This window comes from Bombus pascuorum, chromosome 1, assembly GCF_905332965.1.
Source record: "Bombus pascuorum chromosome 1, iyBomPasc1.1, whole genome shotgun sequence".
Lineage (NCBI taxonomy): Eukaryota > Metazoa > Arthropoda > Insecta > Hymenoptera > Apidae > Bombus > Bombus pascuorum.
Window position 1 is genome coordinate 4790924 of NC_083488.1, and position 23708 is coordinate 4814631.

At 27.7% G+C, this 23708-nt stretch overlaps 4 protein-coding genes across 8 annotated transcripts; 2 read left to right on the forward strand and 2 right to left on the reverse strand.

Moving 5' to 3' along the window:
- Positions 1-96: 96 nt before the first annotated feature.
- Positions 97-8339, reverse strand: LOC132912903 (serine/threonine-protein kinase SIK3-like). Of its 3 annotated transcripts, none has more exons than XM_060970732.1 (13): positions 8162-8339; positions 7119-7415; positions 6830-7000; positions 6623-6746; positions 6411-6531; positions 6094-6331; positions 5693-6017; positions 5488-5621; positions 5242-5401; positions 4589-4720; positions 4190-4408; positions 3912-4108; positions 97-3770 (listed from the first exon to the last, which is right to left on the reverse strand). In XM_060970732.1, the coding sequence occupies exons 1-13, from the start codon at positions 8312-8314 to the stop codon at positions 3267-3269; spliced, it is 2775 nt and encodes a 924-aa protein (XP_060826715.1). In that variant the 5' UTR covers positions 8315-8339; the 3' UTR covers positions 97-3266. The 3 variants fall into 3 exon arrangements, with proteins under 3 accessions (XP_060826715.1, XP_060826706.1, XP_060826724.1); XM_060970723.1 differs by having other exon boundaries at positions 4190-4411; XM_060970741.1 differs by lacking the exon at positions 4589-4720.
- Positions 8340-8855: 516 nt separating this feature from the next.
- Positions 8856-10906, forward strand: LOC132913560 (zinc transporter ZIP9). Of its 2 annotated transcripts, none has more exons than XM_060971991.1 (5): positions 8856-9289; positions 9436-9562; positions 9814-10040; positions 10140-10274; positions 10368-10906. In XM_060971991.1, exons 1-5 carry the CDS (start codon positions 9194-9196, stop codon positions 10617-10619), a joined length of 837 nt encoding a protein of 278 aa, XP_060827974.1. In that variant the 5' UTR covers positions 8856-9193; the 3' UTR covers positions 10620-10906. The 2 variants fall into 2 exon arrangements, with proteins under 2 accessions (XP_060827974.1, XP_060827981.1); XM_060971998.1 differs by having other exon boundaries at positions 8866-9289; positions 9383-9562.
- A 574-nt stretch (positions 10907-11480) lies between these two features.
- LOC132913309 (serine/threonine-protein kinase STK11-like) lies at positions 11481-17798 on the forward strand. Of its 2 annotated transcripts, none has more exons than XM_060971564.1 (6): positions 11481-12622; positions 13185-13305; positions 13759-13944; positions 14089-14225; positions 14370-14713; positions 15728-17798. In XM_060971564.1, the coding sequence occupies exons 1-6, from the start codon at positions 12279-12281 to the stop codon at positions 15886-15888; spliced, it is 1293 nt and encodes a 430-aa protein (XP_060827547.1). In that variant the 5' UTR covers positions 11481-12278; the 3' UTR covers positions 15889-17798. The 2 variants fall into 2 exon arrangements, with proteins under 2 accessions (XP_060827547.1, XP_060827554.1); XM_060971571.1 differs by lacking the exon at positions 15728-17798 and adding an exon at positions 15281-15406 and having other exon boundaries at positions 11482-12622.
- A 969-nt stretch (positions 17799-18767) lies between these two features.
- On the reverse strand, positions 18768-23321 carry LOC132913012 (vesicle-fusing ATPase 1-like). Its single transcript, XM_060970891.1, has 10 exons — positions 23154-23321; positions 22844-22932; positions 22292-22516; positions 21593-22220; positions 21287-21511; positions 20904-21203; positions 20494-20784; positions 20236-20420; positions 19990-20148; positions 18768-19927 (listed from the first exon to the last, which is right to left on the reverse strand). Exons 1-10 carry the CDS (start codon positions 23163-23165, stop codon positions 19810-19812), a joined length of 2232 nt encoding a protein of 743 aa, XP_060826874.1. The 5' UTR covers positions 23166-23321; the 3' UTR covers positions 18768-19809.
- Positions 23322-23708: the final 387 nt, after the last annotated feature.

Below are 23708 nucleotides of genomic sequence, written 5' to 3' on the forward strand. Positions count from 1 at the left end.
ATATATTAGTCAATCGAGATCTAGATACTAAATAACACAATTAACAAATACGTTTATTGTTGTACAAAATGAATAGAAACATTAAAAATGCACATGTCTTGAATATCTCTTTTATTTTTATTTTATCATATTTAATCAATATGTATTGTATCTACCTAGCCATTAGTATATTTAAAAATCACAGTCTTAGTTGAAGAATTGACAGCAGAAAATACTATCTGTATCCTATCCATATAGCAAATGTTTACAATGTACATAGTTTGCTTCTGCATACATACACGTAGTATGTATCCTAAATGAATAATTATGTATATGTGTTATGTACAGTAAATTGGATTATGTTGATCTACACTTTCACTGTTGTGCGTAATTGTAATATTTTTGCCCATTTTCCATCAATATAGAATTTGTTTGTTTATGCACAATTGCATTCTCAATCATGATATTAAAATTCAGCTAAAATAAAAAATATTTAGTTATTAAATTTTTTGGTATACTTTAGCATTTTCGTAACAATTATGTACATTTAAACTGATAGCAGAAAATGTCTAAAATAATATAATTTATATAGTTTTCAATTATTAAATTTTGGTATTCCGGATTTCAGAATTTACAAAATATACACAACACATCATAATGTACAAGGATAAAAGCATGCATTCCAATATTATCATAAGAAAATCAAAATTTGTAAGGAAGACCCAAATAATATTACTGCCCTATACAAAATATAGAAAGAAAATTGAAACATTATTTGGTAAAAAACATTTTTGTACAAATGAATCACTGCTTTAAGATATCTTTGCAAATAGATGCTAAGAGTGTAATCTCGCTTATCTCATGTACTAGCAATATACTTAATTTATATAGTGTAGTAGATATTTTTAGATATCTAATACTTAATATATTAAGAATTATTCAGAGGATTTATTAATGATTTATAATGAAATATACCATCTATATTACTAAAAAATTGCAACTTGAATAATCTTCAAAGAACTATCAAGTTATATCATAACATTTAATGATATATATTCATTATAAATCTATTCTAATATAAGTGCAAATGTACAAGATTTCCACTTTGATTTGAATATCTAGAAACAAAACTTAAAAATGGTAAAACTTAATACACTACTAATTATTCGATGGAAATTGGGCATTACATAATATTGGTAGGCTATTCTGATTTGACTAACTCAAATGAAATAATTTATTCATATAATTTGAATATATGTAAACTCCTTTATGATTTGATTTAAACTAATATGAAAATGATTCCACGATTATTCTTCCAACATAATATTAATTGAATCTAAAATTAATATATACATTTTTACAAGAGATTTTATAATAAAATATACTGCAAGAATAATTATACATTAACAAATATTTCAATGCATTAAAATATTAAAAACAGTTATCTCAAATAGAATAGCCTATATAATGTATACTTTAGAGATCTCTAAATAGTATATATCATATATTTACATCAATTTCATTATTTACAAAAACATAAAAGCATTATTACTTTTAATAAACATAAATTGATTTATGATTTAAAGTGGAATTTTCAAATAAAAGATATACTAGTACGGGAAATACAACGTTTCGCGATTTCACTTACAGAATACAACTTGTATATATTATATAAATTATTCGTCGAATTACATGTGTTGTATTTGTTACAAAATAATCGTAATGAATTTAAAACATTCTAGAGTTAAACATTATCATTGAACCTAATAAATAAATTTAAAAAATAAATATGTTAAGTCAAAGTATTTTTGCCAGAAAGAGAACAAACACACATCTAATAATATAATGAAAAAAATTAAATTGTACAAGTTGTATCCTATAAAAAACATTGTACTTTGTTCTATACACAGAAAACATTTCTCTGCACATTATCTTTTGTTTAGTTCACGAATAAGTGAATTTAGAAAAATATTTTGTTTATGTTAAATGAATTAAATTTTCTACTTCTCTTATATGACACTAATATAATGTCTTTTATCTAATCATTGCAACATAATGATAAAAAAAAGGGCTAGCCTAGTTACAACTTCATTTAACATTACCTAGAAGTTATTATAGTTCATATTTCCCTTTTGTTTTTAAAATGTGGATAAAAGATGTACCTTCAATATTTGATACTATAAAAGCAACTCAACTCTTTGGTTACACAAGGAGAGCTAGGTTGCATACTTTTCTTTTTAAATGGCAATAATTAAATGCTCCATAAGTGCAACCACTGGAAAGTATTCTATTCTGATATTTCATCGTTTTTCAAAAATTTATAATCTGTGATTATGTCATTAAAAATTGCAACAAATGTTAATATCCGATTTTAAAAAAGAAAGATATACAATCGTAACTCAGTCTGTGTAGTTTTTGAACTACAAACCACAATAGTGTATTTGCACTATACAAAAGATTATGTATATGTCTCTAGCTATTAAAATTAAATTATCCAACGGAGTAATATTTGTACCAGAAAAAAGAAGGCAATTCTTCTAGTTTCAATAACATAAAAGAAAAAAGATTGCAGTATTTGTAAAACGAATATTTACAAACATGGAATATAGATTATGAAATTAAAACTGTCTGCAATGGCAATCGATTAAGTATAGTAAATTCCATATAAAACATCTTTATCATATTAGAAAGACATATATACCATGAAAATGCTTATATTTTGCCATCTAATTCGGTACAAAAGACGCTTTTCTTTTTACCTAAGCTAAAAAGGGCACCTGATGATGATTTGAACAGTAAAATATGAATTTACTAGCTATAAACTTCTAACATGAAGACAAATATTCTACAAAAAGGAATGATGTGTGATGTACATTAACGATTAAAGTTTATGAAAAACGTCCAGGTTGTTAATACTTAGGTTGTTTAGAAGTAGCAAAACATCGTCTTGCTTGCATAAAAGCATATATGTTTGTATATCTTTTAAAGTCTTAATAATAAGACTTCCAAAAATTATTGTAATGTTTTTGTTCTGGCTTCATATTATGCACAAGTTAAAAAATTTCCTCTTTTCCAAATAAATCAAAACAAAAAAGGAGAAAGTATCTTGAGAAACGAAGCACACTGAATGTTACATATATGAATGTATCAATATAAAGAATGGTATGCTTAAAGTACCGCTCGTACGTATGCAGCATGCATGTGCAATACTGTAATGAGTGGTGTGTGTGGCACCAGGAATGTAACGTAATATATAAGAAAAACATTATATTATAAGCTGGCTGTCGTCAAACAGTAATACACGAGATCAGCTGCTGACAAAGTTGACTGTACTGTAATTGGTCCCCACTAATTCTTCGCATCTTAATGCCTTTTACTTCCTTCTCTTCTGATTCACATACTCTAAGTTCAATTTGAACACCACCTGGGTATTCTAAACTAAGCCCGCCACCTTTCACTTCTTCTCTAGAGAAGACAAATCCTTTTGGAGGGGCTCTTGCATCTATAATTTGTTTTACACGACCTAATATAGCTTCTGAATTCAACCTACTCGATTCATCAGATAATGTAACTTCAACTTCTGTAGGTATTGACGTATTTAGTGGCCTACCGATACCGCGTGTAATACTAGGTCTCAATGGGTCACATGGTTCTGAGATGATGAAGCTGGGAAGAGGACTGTAATGAGGTAACGTATCTTCGAGCGAATCAGGCGATGGAGATGGTGAAGGTGAACAACTAATTAGTGTTACTTGTCCCCCAAGATCTGTTACAGATATTTGAGGTGGTACCTAGAACAAATAATTACACTATGATAGTTATTTTAATAGAATTATATAAAAAATATATAAAATATATATTTCAATATAGAAAATTATAATTAAGCAACAATTTGTTAAATAAGTTTAACAATAAGAAAGTTATTTATTTACCCTTGGTATTTCTACAGGGTGTTCTTCTTGAATCATATCCAAAGCTGGACTATTACTAGGCGAATAACTAACTGGTGTGGTAGCTGGTGATCTATGGTGTCTTAATGGACTCAAATCTAATGGTGTTGCTGGTGGTTGCGTTGGAGTACCATGAACTATGCTGCCCTGTACTGCTGCTGTAGTTAATCCACTTAAACCTAACAATTATATTATAGTTTAAAAAATTTTTTCTATTTAGACTTTATATATCATACAACAAACAACAAGATTAAAAATACCTTGTGTGATTGCTGCTACCCCTCTTTCATGTACAGGAGATCCAGGAATACTTGCAGGACTATGTGATGGTGATGCTAACCTTTGCAACTGTTGATATTCTTGCTGAAGTGCCTGAATCCCAGGTCCAGGGGGACCAGAACCTTCGGATGCTCTTCGAACAGGAGAATATCTTTCTGTAGAAACATGAGTACTTGGTTCCTTATATGAATCTCTGTTGCCTACTAAAAACAGCAAAACAAAATAATGTATTATTTAATGATTATAATTATACAAATCATACACTTGTATATATGATACAATATAAATAAGCATGTAAATGTGTTAACAACGAATATACAGTACTTATGGTAATTCGTTTTTCTATTTATACAAAACGCAAAAAACCACACAAAAATTACCAGTGCTAGTATGATACAATGAATTCTTCTTAGGATGTGTAGATCCTCTAAGATGTGTTGGTAACAGCCGTGATGGGAGGTAAGCTCTATTCATCCTAGCTTCCACCTCCATTACCATTTCCGGATTTATAACTACATGCATATTACCAACCAACGAGGCATGGTAGTGCAGTAGACACAAAAAACCATGCAAAATCAAAAATAAAATCAAATATAATGAAATACATGGCAGATAAAGTGCACATGTATATTATTTAAATAAAATTATATATGAATTTAAAATAAAATTATTATTCAAATATATTTACATATAGTATGTAACATTATACTAGTAGTGATAAATAATACACAATAATTATAATATTTATATAACAATATAAAATTTTGTCACATAAAGACATTTATCATGCAATATACCATTGTCAAAACAAAGAAACAAAAATACATACCAATATGCAAATATTGCAAAAGCAAAGATATAAACAAGGCATGATAATACTTACAACTTAGAAATGAAGAAATATAGCAAGCTTTTAAACTAATTGATACAGCAAATCATAATAATCAACTTTCGTCGAAGTGATATAAAATATATTGTAATAAAGTGCATGATGATGTGCACACAAATACCTGAAAAGGATAATCCACAGTACCTGGTCTTTGCATAACGGCAGTAACACCACTTCGTCTTCTTCTATCGCTACCGCCACTTCCACTTCCACTACTATTACCATTTGCATCACCATTTCCACTATTAACTCCGACATTTAATGACTGAGCACATGGTACCAAAGTTGGACTTCCACTTTGTATCTATATACAACATGAACAAATTAGTCGTGCCGCAAACTAATTTTTTAATAAATATTTCATAGCGTCATAGTATTTATTTTTCTTACAGGTTGTAAGTGTTCTCTACTACCAGGTTGACTCCATCCTCCATCTTCAGTACCACCAGAATTGCTGCCATGTTGTTGATAGAAGACATGAAGATTGGCTCCACCATCCGAAGCTCTTCTTCCAAAACTCCCCGCTGTAATTAATAAAATGTTTATTAAAAAGTGAAATGATTTATTAAAATAAACTGTAGTATATATTACTTACTTGCTCCCATCACAGGAGGAGGCTTTAATAAATGTTGATCTTTGATTTGAAAGTTTTGAGGAGGTTGATGTTGTACTAAAGGAAGGTTTAAGGGTAGATTTGTATGAGGTAACACTTGAGGATCAGTATTATTATACTGTAGTATAGGAAGGAGTCGTAATGCCGGATCGCCTGTAGTATGGTTATAGTTATAAGGATATGATGTTGGTGGCTGGTGAGCTGTATCACCAGGTCCAACTGTGTGTCTTCTTGTTGTGTGATAAGGTGTGCCAGGTGTAAGTTGCAATCCACTTCTTTCTTCTGTTTCTGCTTCTGTATCACCAAACTTTTGAACAGCAAAGAAGAAGAATATGATTTTGAAATACATGCTGCTAGATAACAGAATAAAATGCAATACTTACCTTTTCTAACTGATGTGCTCCATCAGGAGCATAATCTCCTGGTATACTTTGAATACTAGGTAAACTAGGCATTGTTGGTTCTAATCGGTCAACAAGAAGATTATATATTGCTGACACATGGTCAAAAGCATTTCCTTGAACTGCTTTTAACAATGTTTCTGGACTAAGCCCTGGTAATCTTAACATATTTTCTATCACTACCTGATTTAACTGTGGTGGCACATTTTCAGGATTACACCTGAGAACATACATTAAAATAAATAAAATACCTTTTTCATATATTTACTGTACGTATTTTATTGGTATTTATATATTACCCTCCTGGTTCAGGTTCTGTTGTACCATCTCCACCCATCCAAGAGTGTGCTAAAATTTGTGAAATACTTAAACGTCGTTCTGGTTCTACTACCAACATATGTCTAATCAGTTTCTCACATTCTACAAAAAATTGATATATTAGTCAAATGTATATATTTAAAACACATAATGGAGTACAATATGTTAAAATTATATAAATTTGTACATTTACCTGCAGACATAAAAAATGGTATTCTGAATTTCCCTGAGATTACTACAGAACGTAGTAGTTGCATTGTGGGTCCATCAAATGGTAATGCACCGCAAACCAACACATACAAAACAACACCTAGGCTCTATAATATATAAGGCAGATAAAATATTTAAATGATAAGAATTTTTTGTTATTTTAATACATTGTAATAATAATATGACATACCCATACATCAGCCCTTGGGCCATCATAGTGCTTTCCTTCAAAAATTTCTGGAGCAGCATATGGTGGGGACCCACACCAGGTGCTAAGTGGAACACCTGGAGTATATTCGTTACTAAATCCAAAGTCTGCAAGTTTTATATTATTGTCTGCATCAAGTAGTAAATTCTCAGCCTAAAATAATAATATATACATAGTCATTTTATATACGAATACCAACAACTTTTTTATTTTTTTGAATTTTTTATAAATTTTCGAAATATTTTAAAAATACATTTTTTTGCATTTAAACCTTAAGATCTCGATGAACAACTCTCTGTTGATGAAGGTAACGAACAGCAAGAACAATTTGACGAAAAATTCTTCTTGCTTCTGGTTCTGGCATTCTTCCATTTCGTACAAGGTGATCAAATATTTCTCCTCCTGGAGCATATTCAGTAACTAAATATATCATCTTTTCTGTTTCCATTACTTGGTACAATCTTATAATATGTGGATGCCTTAATCGTTTCATTATATGTACTTCACGAAAAATTTTTGCTAGATTTTCTTCATTTAATTTTGTTTTATCTATTATTTTGATAGCAACCTATAACAGAAATAAACATATTACGAATTTATGACTGTTAAGAAATATTACAAACAAGTAACGTCTAATGTATTCAGTTTAATTTAATATTTTATTTTAAAAAACTTAAACCACAACATGATCATTAGTAATATATATCATCTATTAACACAAAATGTTTACAAATTTTTCAAAACACATAAAAGATCATTAAAGAAAAGATGTATTTTTTATATAATTCGTATTTCATTATAAAAAATTAATTGCATTACAGTACCAGAAAATTAATATATAAAATTGTAGTAATATAATATATTTGATTTAATTACTACATGAAAACAGGAAAACATACAAAGAGGAAAAACAAGACGAATGAATGCAAATTAAAAAAAAATACTACATGCATAGGATCATATAGAATCAATACATATCGAATCAATAAATTTCCATATGAACATTAATTGACGGTATTTTTATTTTTACTTTTCAATGATATCCAATCTATTATCATTAATAATGATTTGAAAAAAACATCCAACGAACATATTTCAATCGATGTAATAGTATCTGTTGGTAACATAGGTTCGCGAAACATTCTTTCAAGTTATTAGTTCTCTTCGTGTTTTGACACATTGTTATTACATAGAAAGCTTTTATGATGCGTAAAACATGATATAATTTATATGTCCATGCCGTTATCCAAAGATATAACGACAAAATGACGGGTGTTCGTGTTTGTGAGAAAAATGCGTTAACAATGGACTTACCTTCGATTTAGTCACAACGTGGGTGGCCATTTTAACAACGGCAAAATTTCCCTTGCCAATAGTCTTTTCCAATTCGTAATAACCAACACGAATAAGTTTGTTGACAGAAAATTCTTGCGAAACCTCATTGTGCGACGTCGTCGCGGATGCCATTTTTTAATCACTTGTCTCGCTCAACTCGTTACCAATCATTTACTGTTTAGTACATTAATATTTCCGCTAGAGGTGCTATGGCTAATCGACACTTCTGCCATCTAGTAAAATAATTCAAATTAAAAAATCAAAAAAAAATCAAGTATTATTATCAATTGCGAAAAAAAAATCCTAAAACAATGTTTCGTATAAAAACAATTTATAGGATAGAATAAATGAAATCTGTAAGAAGGGTTCATTAATTATCCATAGTTATTGATTATATGCATTGTTTGTTTACTTTTTTTACGTAGTTATAAAATAAATCCTTATACGCCATCTATGTAAGTAAATATTATTCATGAAAATTAATAAATAGAAATATATAGATTTGAGTTCGTTGATCCTTTTTTTTTAAGTGCACAGAGCATTGAATGTATCATCCTTAGTTTGTATACATACATGTAAACATCTTTACATATATGAAATATAAAAAACTGTCGCTTGTTTCTTAAATAAACTAATAGATTTTTCATTAAGCATTCATTTTACTTTTAAGTAGTTTCTCAAATATGACAGAAATATATTAAATATTAATATTTTCAGCGAAATGAATCTTCAATGAAAACTTTTCATTATGACATATTCTATTTTCATCTAACTTCTCCACTTCTATGTCGTTGCTATAATCACAGTATTCACCGCGAAACTGCTACGTAGACGAAAACAGATTGTTAAACGCTGTCAGAAATGGTGTTTTAGTTAGAATGTTATAGAAAAAACGTTGAATTGTTTTAGCAGGTACAATAGAACTGATAACTTAATATTAAATAGCAATGGGAAAGTATTAATTCGATGAAGTAAATATCTTTCATTTATTCAAAAAATACATCTTAGAAAATGGAAGAAAGTACAATACTATGGATGCTTTCACTGGTAATGTTAGTCGGTTCCTGTATAGCTGGATCCTTGCCATTAGTCATGAACTTATCTGAGGTAATGTCCTTTTCATTTGACGATAGATGAAAAGAACAATTTTTTTATCTATCATTTTCTGTGATTGTCATATACTTAAACTACTGATTACAGATTCTACAAAGAACCCCATGATCATGAACATCATGAACCTTTAATCTTTCTAGGATAAATTACAACTGGTTTCGATACTTGGTGCTGGACTTCTTGTAGGCACTGCGCTAGCTGTGATTATACCTGAAGGTATAAGAGCATTGTTTACTGATGGAAGCAATAGTGATCAAGGAGTTCACAGTTAGTATTTCACTATAGCATTTATAATGAAATAGTTTATTATATATGATAAACATACATAATTTGCATCTTTTTTATAATATAAAATATTAATATTTATATTTGTAATGAACAAAAATATTTTTCATATTTTGTATTTTAGTTTTATATGGAAAACTATATGTATAGCCAATTAAAATATTTGAAATCCCTTTAGATTTTATTTGATTTTATTTTAGTAAAACTTAATATTTTTGACCTCCATTTTTTAGGTGATCCTCACTCCTTAATAGGTATTAGTTTAATACTTGGTTTTGTATTTATGCTACTGATTGATCAATGTTCAGCTAGAAGAAGTGGAGTAAGAGAAAGGAGTGTCACTGCCACCTTAGGTCTTGTAGTTCATGCAGCAGCTGATGGAGTAGCATTAGGAGCTGCTGCAACTACATCACAGGCTGATGTAGAATTAATTGTTTTTTTAGCAATAATGTTACATAAGGTAAACAAAGTAAATTAAATAGTTTTCCATATCTAAGAAGAAGAATGTTAAAAATATATGTAGTAAATGTTAAATAAATAACTCAGGTATTTTTTACAGGCACCTGCTGCATTTGGTCTGGTATCATTTTTACTACATGAGGGAGTAGATAGAAAAAAAATTGGTAGACATCTCTTAGTATTTTCTTTAGCTGCACCTTGTCTTGCTCTTGTAACATATTTTGGTATTGGGAAGGTAAATTGTTTTAAAATTAAATAATGAAATTAATCCTTAATATATATTCTCGGAATATTAATATAAAATTGATATACTTATATATATTTTTAGGAAGGGAAAGAAACACTTAGTAATGTTAATGCAACTGGAGTAGCAATGTTATTTAGTGCAGGTACATTCCTATATGTTGCAACAGTACATGTTTTACCAGAACTAATGACAAGAAATAGTGGCAACTATACACATCTACCAACTGCCGAAAATGTTGCAGTGTCTTCTTCTGGACTAAAAATTAAAGAAATATTAGTTTTAGTATTGGGCTCCCTTTTACCTGCATTAATTACGACTGGTCATCATCATTGACAAAATATCATACAAAAAATACATCTGTTTTTCACTATATGTAATATAAAATGTCCCTCTCATTAAAAGGTATAATATTTTAATATATTCCATGATTTTTATATAAAATCATAAAGTGACAACTGGAAAGTTCGTCAATTCAGACACCTGTTTCAATAATAATCAAGAGATATACTTTTATGTACTGTACATAATTGTAGAAAGGGCATATCATATTATTATATATTTGTATAAATTTAAAGATAAAAGAGTAAGACACAGAGTTATATAAAATAACGCAAAAAACATTTCTATCAAGTTTTCATTTTCCAATGAAACTTCATAAATGTTATTTATTAGTAAATGGAACTTTGAATATAAAAAATAAATTAAAGGACTTTTTTATCACTCCATATTGATTATACCATAAAACTTTTTTGTATTATACTTTTAAAGTTTTATTCTATTGTTTATACTATAAAAGATATGTATGAAATATATTTCATATTGTAACATAGCAGTACCTGATTAATAATATAACATACTACAATTAATTTATTTCATCTATTAAAACCTATATTTTTAATTTTTATATAAAATATTTTAAGAAATCATAGTAAGAAGTTCTTTATACACATGAGATTTTGGGACCGTAAATTATCTGATTCTTATCAAAATATTTGTTATTTTATAAGGATAGATTGAAATAATTTAAAAAAATTGTTATATCAATCCATTTATTTATAAGCATACTACAAGAATATTAAAATAAATATAACATCTGACATACAAATATATATATATCTTTATGCAATACATTTCTTTTTACTAGTCTAAGTTGCTAACATTAAATTAAAATTTTTTTGTATCTTTCAATACTTTTGCTCTGATACGTTGACAGCTATAGTGTGTCATCAATAACTCACATTGCTAAATTTTTTGGGATGATTAAAGTAAGATAAATTTCATGGAGTAAGAAATATTTAACAATATGAATGACTTAGATGTTAGACAAAAGTGCGTAGATATACTAAAAATATTTTGCAAAAACTATATATATATATAATTAAATACATATGTATTTAAATCTATTACGACTCCCAAGACAAAATATATATTTAAAATTCGCATGGTAGTCAATATGTTAAAGTGAAAGAATAGAATACCTGTGTAGACAAACAGAAAGAAAATTTGTATAAACACAAAATATAATACCATTCAATATACATACTTGTACAGAGGTTACAAAAAGTATTGATATACCCCAGTATTTAGTACCTGATTATAGTACCTACACACTAATTAATTTAATCCAAGTATATAAAATTTCGTACCATTTAATAGTACATATTTTCATATGGTTACAAAAATTTAATACTATGAAAATAAGATGTAGAACTCGATTAAAAAACGCTTCATTGGAAAATAAGAACATGTGTTAATATTTCTTGTAACCACTGTATATTTTCAGATACGAGAGTAATATTTCGAATTTAAGCGCTAGTATTGTTAGTATGTAAGTACATGCTGTTCCGAAACTGGGATGACGATCGTGTCCTTTATTATCACAAACCGTGGTGGAACACACAGCTGTAATTCACAACAATGGTGGTGCCGGTCGTGTTTTAGGTTAAAGTTGCGTGGTTTTCAGTAACTTTAGTCCAATTAGCATTGTGAAAAATGGACAATAGGATCACAATATGTGACCCAGACGAAGAAGAAATTAACAATGAAATATTTCGGGATATCGAGCCAGTCACGTGGATCAATGATGATCCGAACTATGATTTGGATGAGATCAACATGTTCTTCCATAGGGTGGATTCAGATCAGATTATATACGAAGAAAAAAAGAAAAAATGTAAATTTATCGGTAAATATGTTATGGGTGATGTTCTTGGTGAAGGTAGTTACGGAAAGGTGAAAGAAGTGTTGGACTCAGAGACACTTTGTCGAAGAGCCGTGAAAATCTTGAAAAGGAAGAAACTTCGTAGAATCCCAAATGGAGAGCTTAACGTTCAACGGTACGATTAACAAATTTTAATATTTCCTTTATATCTTATTTATTCATCAAATAAAATCGATTAAAACAATTTTTAATTGCTAATACTATGCAGCCAATCTGTTGAATTTTGTAGATATGATACCACATGATTTCTGTTATATTAAATCTTATTTTTTATTATTTGTACAAAACACGAAGAAAGAGAAATATTTACTCTTATGATATTCATATTAATCCAACAAGAGTGAATGTACAAAATAGAATAATACACGTAATGTAAATATTTACATTATTAGAGTCATTAAAAGTTTAATGTAATATTACATAACATTATAAAACTTATAACAATTATTTTAGTACATACAATAAAATTAAAATTTATGTGTGTATTATTATTCTTAATGTAGTTCATTTAAAAAGCACAATGTTAGAAATCATAAATATTTACTGACAATTTATAATTTATACAATACCTTAGAAAAGAAGGCTACATTGATACATAAAAGTAATATATATCTTTTAAGCATATATATGATTACTTTCTAGAATTCTAAATATTATTTATTCACATTCATTAACAGGGAAATAAGACTATTAAGGATATTAAAACATAAGAATGTAATTAACCTTGTAGATGTTTTATATAATGATGAAAAGGAGAAGATGTACCTAGTTATGGAATTTTGTGTATGTGGATTACAGGTAAAGTTCAAAAGCCTTACATGGTTTATTTTAGAATGTGTTATACACATATGCCTCTATAAATTAATATTTGATCCTGTTTAAAGTTTTAGTGCAATCTGTGTGATAATTAATTCAACATTTTTAAATGATTGTAATGCTTTTGTAAACATTTGAAAAATTTTTTACTATATATTATAACAATATTTAAAACTGATTTATCTTATATACTCAGTATAAGAGTAAAAGATATAGTTTTAGAATTTATTTTTTAATGTAATAAGTATCAATAGACAGTATATATAACAAAATTAATATTTTCATCTAATTAACTTCATATGATATAATTTTTGTAATTTAGTATAATAGTATTTTTTCACTTTAAAATCTGTTATTTTATGTAAATTTTATGTATAATAAAAACCTGCATGGAATTAACAACAATTAGATTTCTATTTATTAGATTTTTTGCAGGATATATTGGGAAGCACACCTCTTAAGAAGCTTCCAATTTGGCAAGCACATGACTATTTCTGTCAGTTACTGGATGGTTTAGAATACCTCTACAGCAAAGGGATAGTACATAAAGATATAAAACCAGGGAATTTATTATTAGCATTAGATGGCACATTGAAGATTAGTGATTTTGGAGTTGCAGAGGTATATATTTAACTTATTTTTTTTTATTATACTAATGTAATATTTAAATTCAAGTGTTCCAAATTAATAAAGTTAAAGTTTGTATTAATAGAATAGATCATAAATTAAAAAATGAGATTGTACAATTTTTTATGTTTTTATTAGGCATTAGATATGTTTTCTGAAGATGATACATGTAAAATGGGACAAGGATCACCAGCATTTCAGCCTCCTGAAATTGCAAATGGCTGTGAAACATTTTCTGGTTTTAAAGTAGATATATGGAGCAGTGGAGTTACATTGTAAGTATACTTTACTATAAGTTATATTTATTTACCTGTTGTGTTAAAATAAATTATATTTACAAATCGAATTCTATTTTTCATAAAATATAATATAAGGGGATTTAGCAAACACTTTTTAATAAGATTATAAATATTTTATAGGTACAATATAACTACAGGTCAATATCCTTTTCAAGGCGATAATATTTATAAATTATATGAAAATATAGGAAAAGGTGAATATACTATACCTGAAGAAGTAGAAGAGCCACTAAAATCTCTTATACAAGGAATGCTGCAAAAAGACGCAGATAAAAGATTTACTTTGCAACAAGTTAAAAAACACCCATGGACTATATGCAGGCATCCTAAAACGCAAGAAGAAGTGCCTATACCTCCTCTTAAAGGACATAAATGGCACAGCATGACCGTACTACCGTACCTGATGGAGTATCATTACGGAGGTGACGACAATCCTACGTATTATACCGAACATCAGCTAAACGGTATGTATTTCTATTCTTTTTCTCTTTTTAGTTAGATTTTTTGCATTGTGCTGTGTGTTATTGTATTTATGTATTAAAGCTTAAATTTTTGTTGCGATAATATTTGATATTAATTTGTATTCTCACAACTAACAGAAAGGTAAGATGAAACCTGCATGTATAAAGACACCAATAAGAAATATACAAATTAGATGTTAGTACATTTGTGGTATAATACATTATAGTTCATAAGTAGCATTTATGCAACGATTTGTTAATTATATTATTTTATAATTGAATTAATAATTTTACCTAATACAAACGTTCTATAACTGTATTTTAACAGAATTAGCATAGTATTTGTACATATTTATTTATAAATTAAGATATGTCTTGCATAATTTGTATAGATTATTTTAGATTGAAGACAAAAGGAATTGTTATTAAAAGTTGGTCAAAAACTTGTCTATCTTTTTTATATACATTATTAGAAAACAAATATCATTAAAGACAATATATATTTATACAAATTATAACTATAATAAAAGTACATAAACACTTGAATAAAATACAGCTTTTGCTTTTCAGATTCTAAACGGAATACTGAACAATCTTTTTCAAATCGACTACTAGTATTCTTATCAAAGACATGCACCATTCTGTAACAATGACACGCTTATATCTACCTATGATGTTGCGAGCTGACAAAAACGGGTACTCTCTATATAGTGTATACCCTGTTTTGCCCCTATGCCTTTTGTAACATCTAAAGTTATATATAAATTAATTATGGAATTGAAATCTTTAACTCAACAATGTTTTCGAATAGTTCTATGTATTAGCTTTTGCAATGTGTCATGCATATTTTAAACTGTGTGTAGTAATATTATAACTATTGCAATGATGACTTGTTTTGTATATTGCACGATTAACTATAGTTATTATATTATATACATTAAAAAAAAAAATAAAATTAACCCTCATAATATAAATTTATAAGCAACTACTAAACAAGTTTGTCTTTTTTTTGTCCAGAAGAAAAACGGCTTCAAGAGATGGACAAAATTAGTGAAGACCAAAAAACTACTTGGAATAGTCACAACAGCAAACCAAATTCACATCAAAGTAAACGGAGATGGCGCAAACCAATTTCGTGTATTAATGTTAAGAAATTTCCGTCTTGTAAGCCATCGTGATTTGACTCATTGCCATGCTTATCTTTTATTATATATTTTCCTGACTATGTCAGATACAAAGTTTCTCTGCAATGGAGATGACTGAAAATTTAATAAATGCTGAACCGTGCTAGAATAACGACCCAGCTACAGCTCGAATTGAGTATAAAATTTGAACTAATTCAAAAACATTGAAAATGTAAACATTTGTGATATTAATATTAAATAGTCATAGTAGATAATTCATTATGATCTATTAATTATGAGGTTAATAACTCGACATCCAAATAAAGTGATTTTCTTTCATGTGCCATAATGAAGTTACAATTATTAAGGATATCTGTTGTTAAACGTCTTTTTTGTATAATTTTTTTTTTTTTTTTTTTTTTTTTTTTTTTTTTTTTTTTTTTTATTAACTTAGGCGATAAAAAAATTTAAAAGGCAACACAGAGAAAATTATAAAATTATTTTTAGTATCCTTTTCACAATCATTTTGCTATTGTTCTATTACTCTCACATTTTATAAATTAAAAAATGCGTGTTACTCTGAACGAAATATGTGTGAGTTTTTTTACTAACTTTGACATTGTAAGAGTTTGTACTCGTTTTTATCTTTTCAGTGGAAAGCAGAAACTTTTGTTTATTAAACAAGTTTATTTATATAATGCATCAACAAACTATTTGTAATATAAAAACTTTATGACCGATGTTATAATGGGGGATAAGGTTATTCGAGCATATAAAGAGAATGTTTGGTGCTGACTAATATCAAACATATGTCACAAATATTGTTTTAAATCGACATTGAAACTTTCCTCCAATATATGTACATGTTAAAAATATTTTATATATAATTGTTATTTAGAAAATATGATCTGTGTTTGTAGACTGCATATATATTATAGTATTATCATCGTGAGATGACTTATAAACACTTAACGCAATTCTTGTAACATGACTTAATATAAAACATCGATTCTTCTATAATACAAGAATATTGAGGATTGTTTCACACATACTTATAATAGATATTATTAAAGCGTACTTGAGTATCATTAAGGATAAATACAACATTGTTGATTTATATGTCTACTTTTAAATTTTGTACTAAATATTCCATATTCATGCTTTAATATTACACCAAGTATTGCCAATGGGGTGTGATAAATTTGGCGTGTATAAAATCTTTGTACAGGAATACATTACATACATATATTTCAAGTACGAATTGTGAATGTAACAGTTAAAAGATATACAACCATTTCGACGTTTAGATATATTATATATCTAATACGCTTCCACAATAGAATTATTTATTTCAAGAAAGAAATATTAACAATTTTATTGCAGGAATAAGAAATATTCTTTTTAGAATAAGCGAAGATCAACGATATCGATATCGATGTTATTTTAAATATGCTTATTTCGCCTGCGCAATTTATACAAAAATAAAATCATAAATTATTCTCTTTCTCTCTTTCCTTGATGGAATTAAGGTGCCTAAATACTGCCAAGCACTGAAAGCACATGGAAAATAGTTATACTTTTTATGATTGTACATATTATAAACAACAAAGAATTATAATTATTTTTAGTTACATAAAGAATGAACGAAATAATAATTAAGAAGTAAGAATTCATATCAAGTTTATGTGATAATCAAATCTTGCTTTTCTGGTTAAAAACTGTTTACTGTAAAATTTATTGTATATGTTACTTTAAAGAATTTGAGGTATTAGATAAGAAGTGTATAATAACTTTATGGGGAAATAGGGAATATTGATGACATCAAGTTTAGATATTGCTTTGTTAATTATCTTTGATTGAATATTTATTATTTTACTTATATTTTTCAAATTTAGTAATATGCAAAATAAAATTAATAAAACTGGTAGTAAATTTAACAAAAAGAGGACATATACACAAAAATATATGTGTACTATTTTTATATATCAGTAGTATATAATGTCCCCCAATATTTTTTTCAATTGTAAATTTCTTTTTTCTTCAACTATTAATATAAAGTTGTAAGTAAAAGGTTAAAAAGAACTATTAAAATTAATAGAGTGATCTTTTAACATGTTTAATTATCATGCTATAATAATTTGAATAAAATAGTTTTTATAACAAATATAATTTGTTACTATTGACTTTTAATATAATTTTTAATATTTCTAACGTAAATAATTTGAATTATATAGTAGATATCACCATGATTTTAATTATTAACACAAATGAAGTAAAATTTGTAAATAAGATAATAAATATAACGCGATACAGGCCCCATGCAATGAAGAATTACATGAAAAATTTAAGCTGTATTATTATAACATACTGTATGCATATTTAAAAACCGATCAGTATAAAAATTAAAAATTATTGCACAATTATATACACTAATGTAATTACATAGTTTGTAATTTTTAATTGTAATATAATCACATTTGTATACAAACTATCGAAACAAAATAAGAGATATATCAAGTGAGCGACATTATGATTATTATTGTTTTATTTTTTATGTATAAATTACTAATTAGGTAAAATGTAGATAGATAATAACATTTTTAATCACTATACTCGATCAAATTTTATTTTACTTTTACACATACTACATATGTAATAAATTTATTATTGCAATATATTAACACAGATATGATTCACATTACATATTTATCAAGCATAACAACATATTTAATATTGATATACAGATTTTCTTGTAGACAATTTAACTATATATAAATACATATGTCAAATTAAATGAAATTATTCAATACATTTTCACTACATAGAGAAAGTAACATGAAACAAATTATTTAAATAACTTACACAAAATAAATTACTTATTTATAACATGCACGATAATTTTAGAATTAAATGTTAATTTATTTAAAATCAAATTAATTTTCAACTTTAATTAATAGAAAATATTTATCTTTTCATATATTTCTTATCAATTGCAAAAAAAAGTAAATATTTCTTGGAATGGTTTTATCTCTAAGAGGCATTAACTGTAGATGCTACAAACATCAATACTAACGCACATACATACATACATACATTTACAAACTAGAATTACAGCAAACTGTAAAGTAATAATAAATACATAGCAGATTGTTGTATGGATATACATTTCATACAAGTGAAGGCATACAAATATATTTTTATAATACATTTAACAAATTTTGTTGATAATAGATAAACAATTATGTTTATTGCTATGACATTGTTAGAAAACATGTTACTAATATAGAGTAAACTGATTTTATGGTAGACTATAATAACAAATTAAAACTAAAGGAAGCATTTCTCTTTATCTTTTGCAAAGATACATGTAAATTTCAATTCTTCACAGATACAACACATAGTGCACATTTCACATATAATAAAATTATATGTGAATGATACTATATACTATATTATGTTAAATGTAAAATAAACTTTTAGTTTTCACAAGAAATTAAAAATTAAAAATTTATGTAATAATCTATTGCACATATTTAATTGTATTATCACTTAACGAAAATTTTCATTTTTCATTTTCTTTTCTATTATATTTGCATCTTTTTACATTGTGTATTTTACATGTTTTTAAATTAGTGGAATTATTTTGAAACTTTAAAGCAAATTGTTATCAAGTAGTTATAAAAAATACAATTGAAAATTATGAATACTGTATGTTTCACAGAATCATTTAAAAAAAAAAGTAGAAAACATCATTTTTACAAAAAGCATATGCATAACATTTATAAATAATTAAAATGCTTTACTTAGGTATTCCTATGATATATATACCTCACACAATTGTACCTAACCTTTTTGATTGGTATAGATTTCATATGTATGTAAATGCAAATTTCTTTGTTACGTACGTATTATATATTATTCCGTAAATCACATCTAATTCATTTCTACACAAATAATTACAGGTTTATATACTTATTACTCCAATCCACCTTCCTCTTCTAATTTTGATAAAAATTTTGAAACTCTATAATTTGGTTCCACTTGACGTGCCATGTCTACTAAGCATAGCAACTTCTTTATACCAATAAAAACTCTGAAAGAAAAATATACAAATCATACTTTCGATATTGATAATTTTTTAATATAAAGACATACCGTTTTCCCAAAAGTTTGGCATGTAAAGATACTATTTCATCTTTACTAAATAGTTCCACTTCTTCTAAAACACTTAAGAGATGGTCAGGAGTAGATAAATTAGGTACATGAAGAGTTGTACTAAATGCTGACAACATTTCCATATCGTCTAAAACTTGTCTAGAAAGGGTATGGTAATTATATTAATAAAAATATATATTATATTATTATCTTTAAGTATCATTATATTAACATTAAGTATTTTACCTACGACTTGTAGTACAAAGTATTAATAATTTGCGACCACGCGGTGGTTGTTTCTTCAGTAAAACTAACAGCGCTTGTAAAGTCAAATTAGAATATCGTGGTCCAATGGAGCCATAATCTAACAGACGCTCGATATTATCAACTAAAATGCAACTAAGTTGTGAACGATATGCATCGTCAAATATCTAAAAAAAACATGTATATATACCAAATATTATTAAATATATTATAATTAGAAAATATTCATTTTATATTTACCTTTCGAATTGAAAGACATTTTGCAGATTCTGTAAAACCAACCATATCTTCTGGTGTACATACTTTGACAAATGGGAAATCAGAATTTTTAGCTATCTGAGCAGCAAGTGCTGTTTTTCCACTATTCGGCGGTCCTTCTAACAAAACTGATACTAGACCAGAACCTTCTGTAGAGCGTGCCTCTTGAATGTATAAATTGCCATCAGACAAAATTTCTGCCACTGGTTTGCCCCAATTAATAATTCCACGTATAAGAAGATGATCTAATGCTTCTGCACTTGTACCAAATGCCTATAACATAAAGTGTATTAGACAATGATGCAAATATTAATAAAAAATATATAATAAAATATAAATAAAAGTTATAGCTTCCTATTAATAACATTTGAATTTTATAAAAAATTACTTACGGGTTTAACATCATTTTCCAAAGCATGAAGAAAATCTGCCCTGGAAACCATAAGTTTTTCCATTGCAGCAGGATCTACTTCTACCTTACTAGAAGCTTTGATTAATCTATTCATAGCAGTACTTTGTGCAGCTCTAACTAGACCTTCTAATTCTGCACCACTGAAATTTTTAGTTAATGTGGCTAATTCTTTTAAATCAACATCTGGTGATATCTTCTTATAATCTCTCATTCTAGATGTGTGAATATTAAGTATCTGAAATCTTCCATGTTCATCAGGTAAGCTAATTTCCATTTGTACCTGTATGTATACAAATTTTACTTAATTAAGTAAATGATCTTTGGAACATTATTTTTAAACATATCTGATACTAAGAAGAATACCTCTAATCTACCAGGTCGTAATAAAGCTTCATCAATCATATCTCTTCTGTTAGTCATACCAATAACGAGAATATTATTTAGCTGCTCTACACCATCTATTTTTGCGAGCAGCTGATTTACAACAGTATCGTGAACCCCTGTATTTCCGGCAACACTACCTCGAGATTTACAAATAGCATCAATTTCGTCAAAAATAATTATATGTAATCCACTATTTGGTCCAAGCTAAAAATGAATATTTATTTATTAGTATACTAGTAATAACTTGTATAAAACACCTAAAGAAGGTTGAAAATATCTTCATACCCTCTTCTCCTCGTCTTCAGCATCAGCAAATAATCGTCTAATATTAGCTTCACTTTCTCCAACATATTTATCCAAAATCTGAGGGCCATTGACGATTTTAGGTTCTCTAGCATTTAACATAGTCCCTATTTGCCGTGCCATTAACGTTTTACCTGTACCTGGTGGGCCATAAAGTAAAATTCCTTTCACATGTTTACAACCCAATTGAGTAACAATTTCTGGTGGAAAAACTCGTGACGCAAATGCTCTCCGAAAAATAGCACTGAATTCTTTATCTAGACCACCAATTCCCATTTTTTGGAAGTCCCAATCTGGATTGATAATTGATTGGCGAACGACTTTCCCTTTTGCTTTACCAACAAGGTTTAAGCTTGAATTTTCTGCTTTTTCAAACTGTATAACGGTATCACCCAAACAACGTCCCATTTGAGTCTTTTTAGGTACTGTATTTTGTCCAGAACTTATAGCAGATAAATCAGCAGCTTCCAAACTTTTAACTACAAGGCCGAGCATTTTTTTATCCTTGAACTGAAACACCAGCTGTTGACCCACGGTGAATGCCTGCCCCGAAAATTGTAATAAAAAATCTTTAGCCATTTCATCAGTGTTATATGGTTCCAAAGTAGTCCTAAAATAAATTGTATCATAAATTTTCTTACAGGTGCCATTTTTTTTAAACTTTTCATCTAATGTACATACGATTTTTTTTGTAAAAAGTCTGCTTCCAAGACAATAGTACATAAACATTCTGTACTTGAAGTAGGATTAAAATGATACGGTCGCACTTCAATTTCCTGATTAAGGGAAAGAGTGGCCCATTTTCTCTGAGGTAAACTAAATCCAACAGTTCCCCTAGGTACTTCATGATGTCGTTTTACAGTAAATACAAAATGGTGATTTGGTGCGGTAGTAACTTCAATATGCCTAAAAAATACAATCATAATAAACTTATCTCTGAAATTCTAAATTACAAATTAAATTTAATTGTATTATTCTTTCATCTTATCATCGTAATATTAAATTAAATTGTTTATTTTATACAAATTTGAAATTTTTAATTATCTATCAATATGTACTCAATATCTTATATATAACAATTACAAATAAAAAGATAAATTAAATTACATTTCAATTTAATTGGTTTAAAATCTTATCAAAATCTGTATATGTATTCATGTATGTATACATAGACACTTAAACCTTAAATCTTATTATAGGTAACAAATCAATAAATTAATAAGATACCTTTACCTGACATCATCTGGGAAGTCATCTGGATTGATTATAGCACAATTTGTAATACTAAGTTCATCAGTAGGACACCTTACTGCTTTCATCCTCTATGAAAAAAGTAAATTTTACGATTAAAAAAGTGAATCATACTTATTGACAACATATCACTTTCATAACCTAGGTATTGATGAAGTATTGAGCAAGGAGGAGATGACAAAATTCTTTTTAAAGATATGTTCAATTACATACAACGTATATTTATTACGTAAAATATATAAAATAAATAAATAAAACAAAGTATTAAATCACTTTTATATTTAAAACTTACCATTGCTGACATTTTTTGATAGAATTAAAAGGAGTAAGTTTATATTCACAGTATAAGACCTGCAATGCAGGATAGAAATATCATCACAATCTTATACAGTATAAGTATGTATACATAGGTTCGGCAACTCGTCGAAATTTTGGTGGCGGAGGATGTCATCATTTTAATATATTTTAATTCTCTCACTAGCCGCATAATGGTGCTGTCATGAAATTCCCAAAAGCGCATCTTTATGAAGGAATTGAAAGGTTGACATTTCCCACGACCAAAAATTCGAATTACCGTACTTGTATATGTTCACAATATAAATAAAGATGTTATCACAAAATTTCTCTCTTGGGAGAATATGACATTGTATTAATTCCACTCGCTCATATCACATGAATTTTGTCTCATGTTTCTTCACGTTGCGTCTATATCGTTGTCCCTCTACCTTCATTTGCCTACAGTATGGGTATGAGCATGGTCGTATACACAAATCTGGAGACTCTTGTGGATGGGGTAAGAGTCTTAACATTGGAAGTTGTGTTTTATAAATCGACCACCACAGACGCT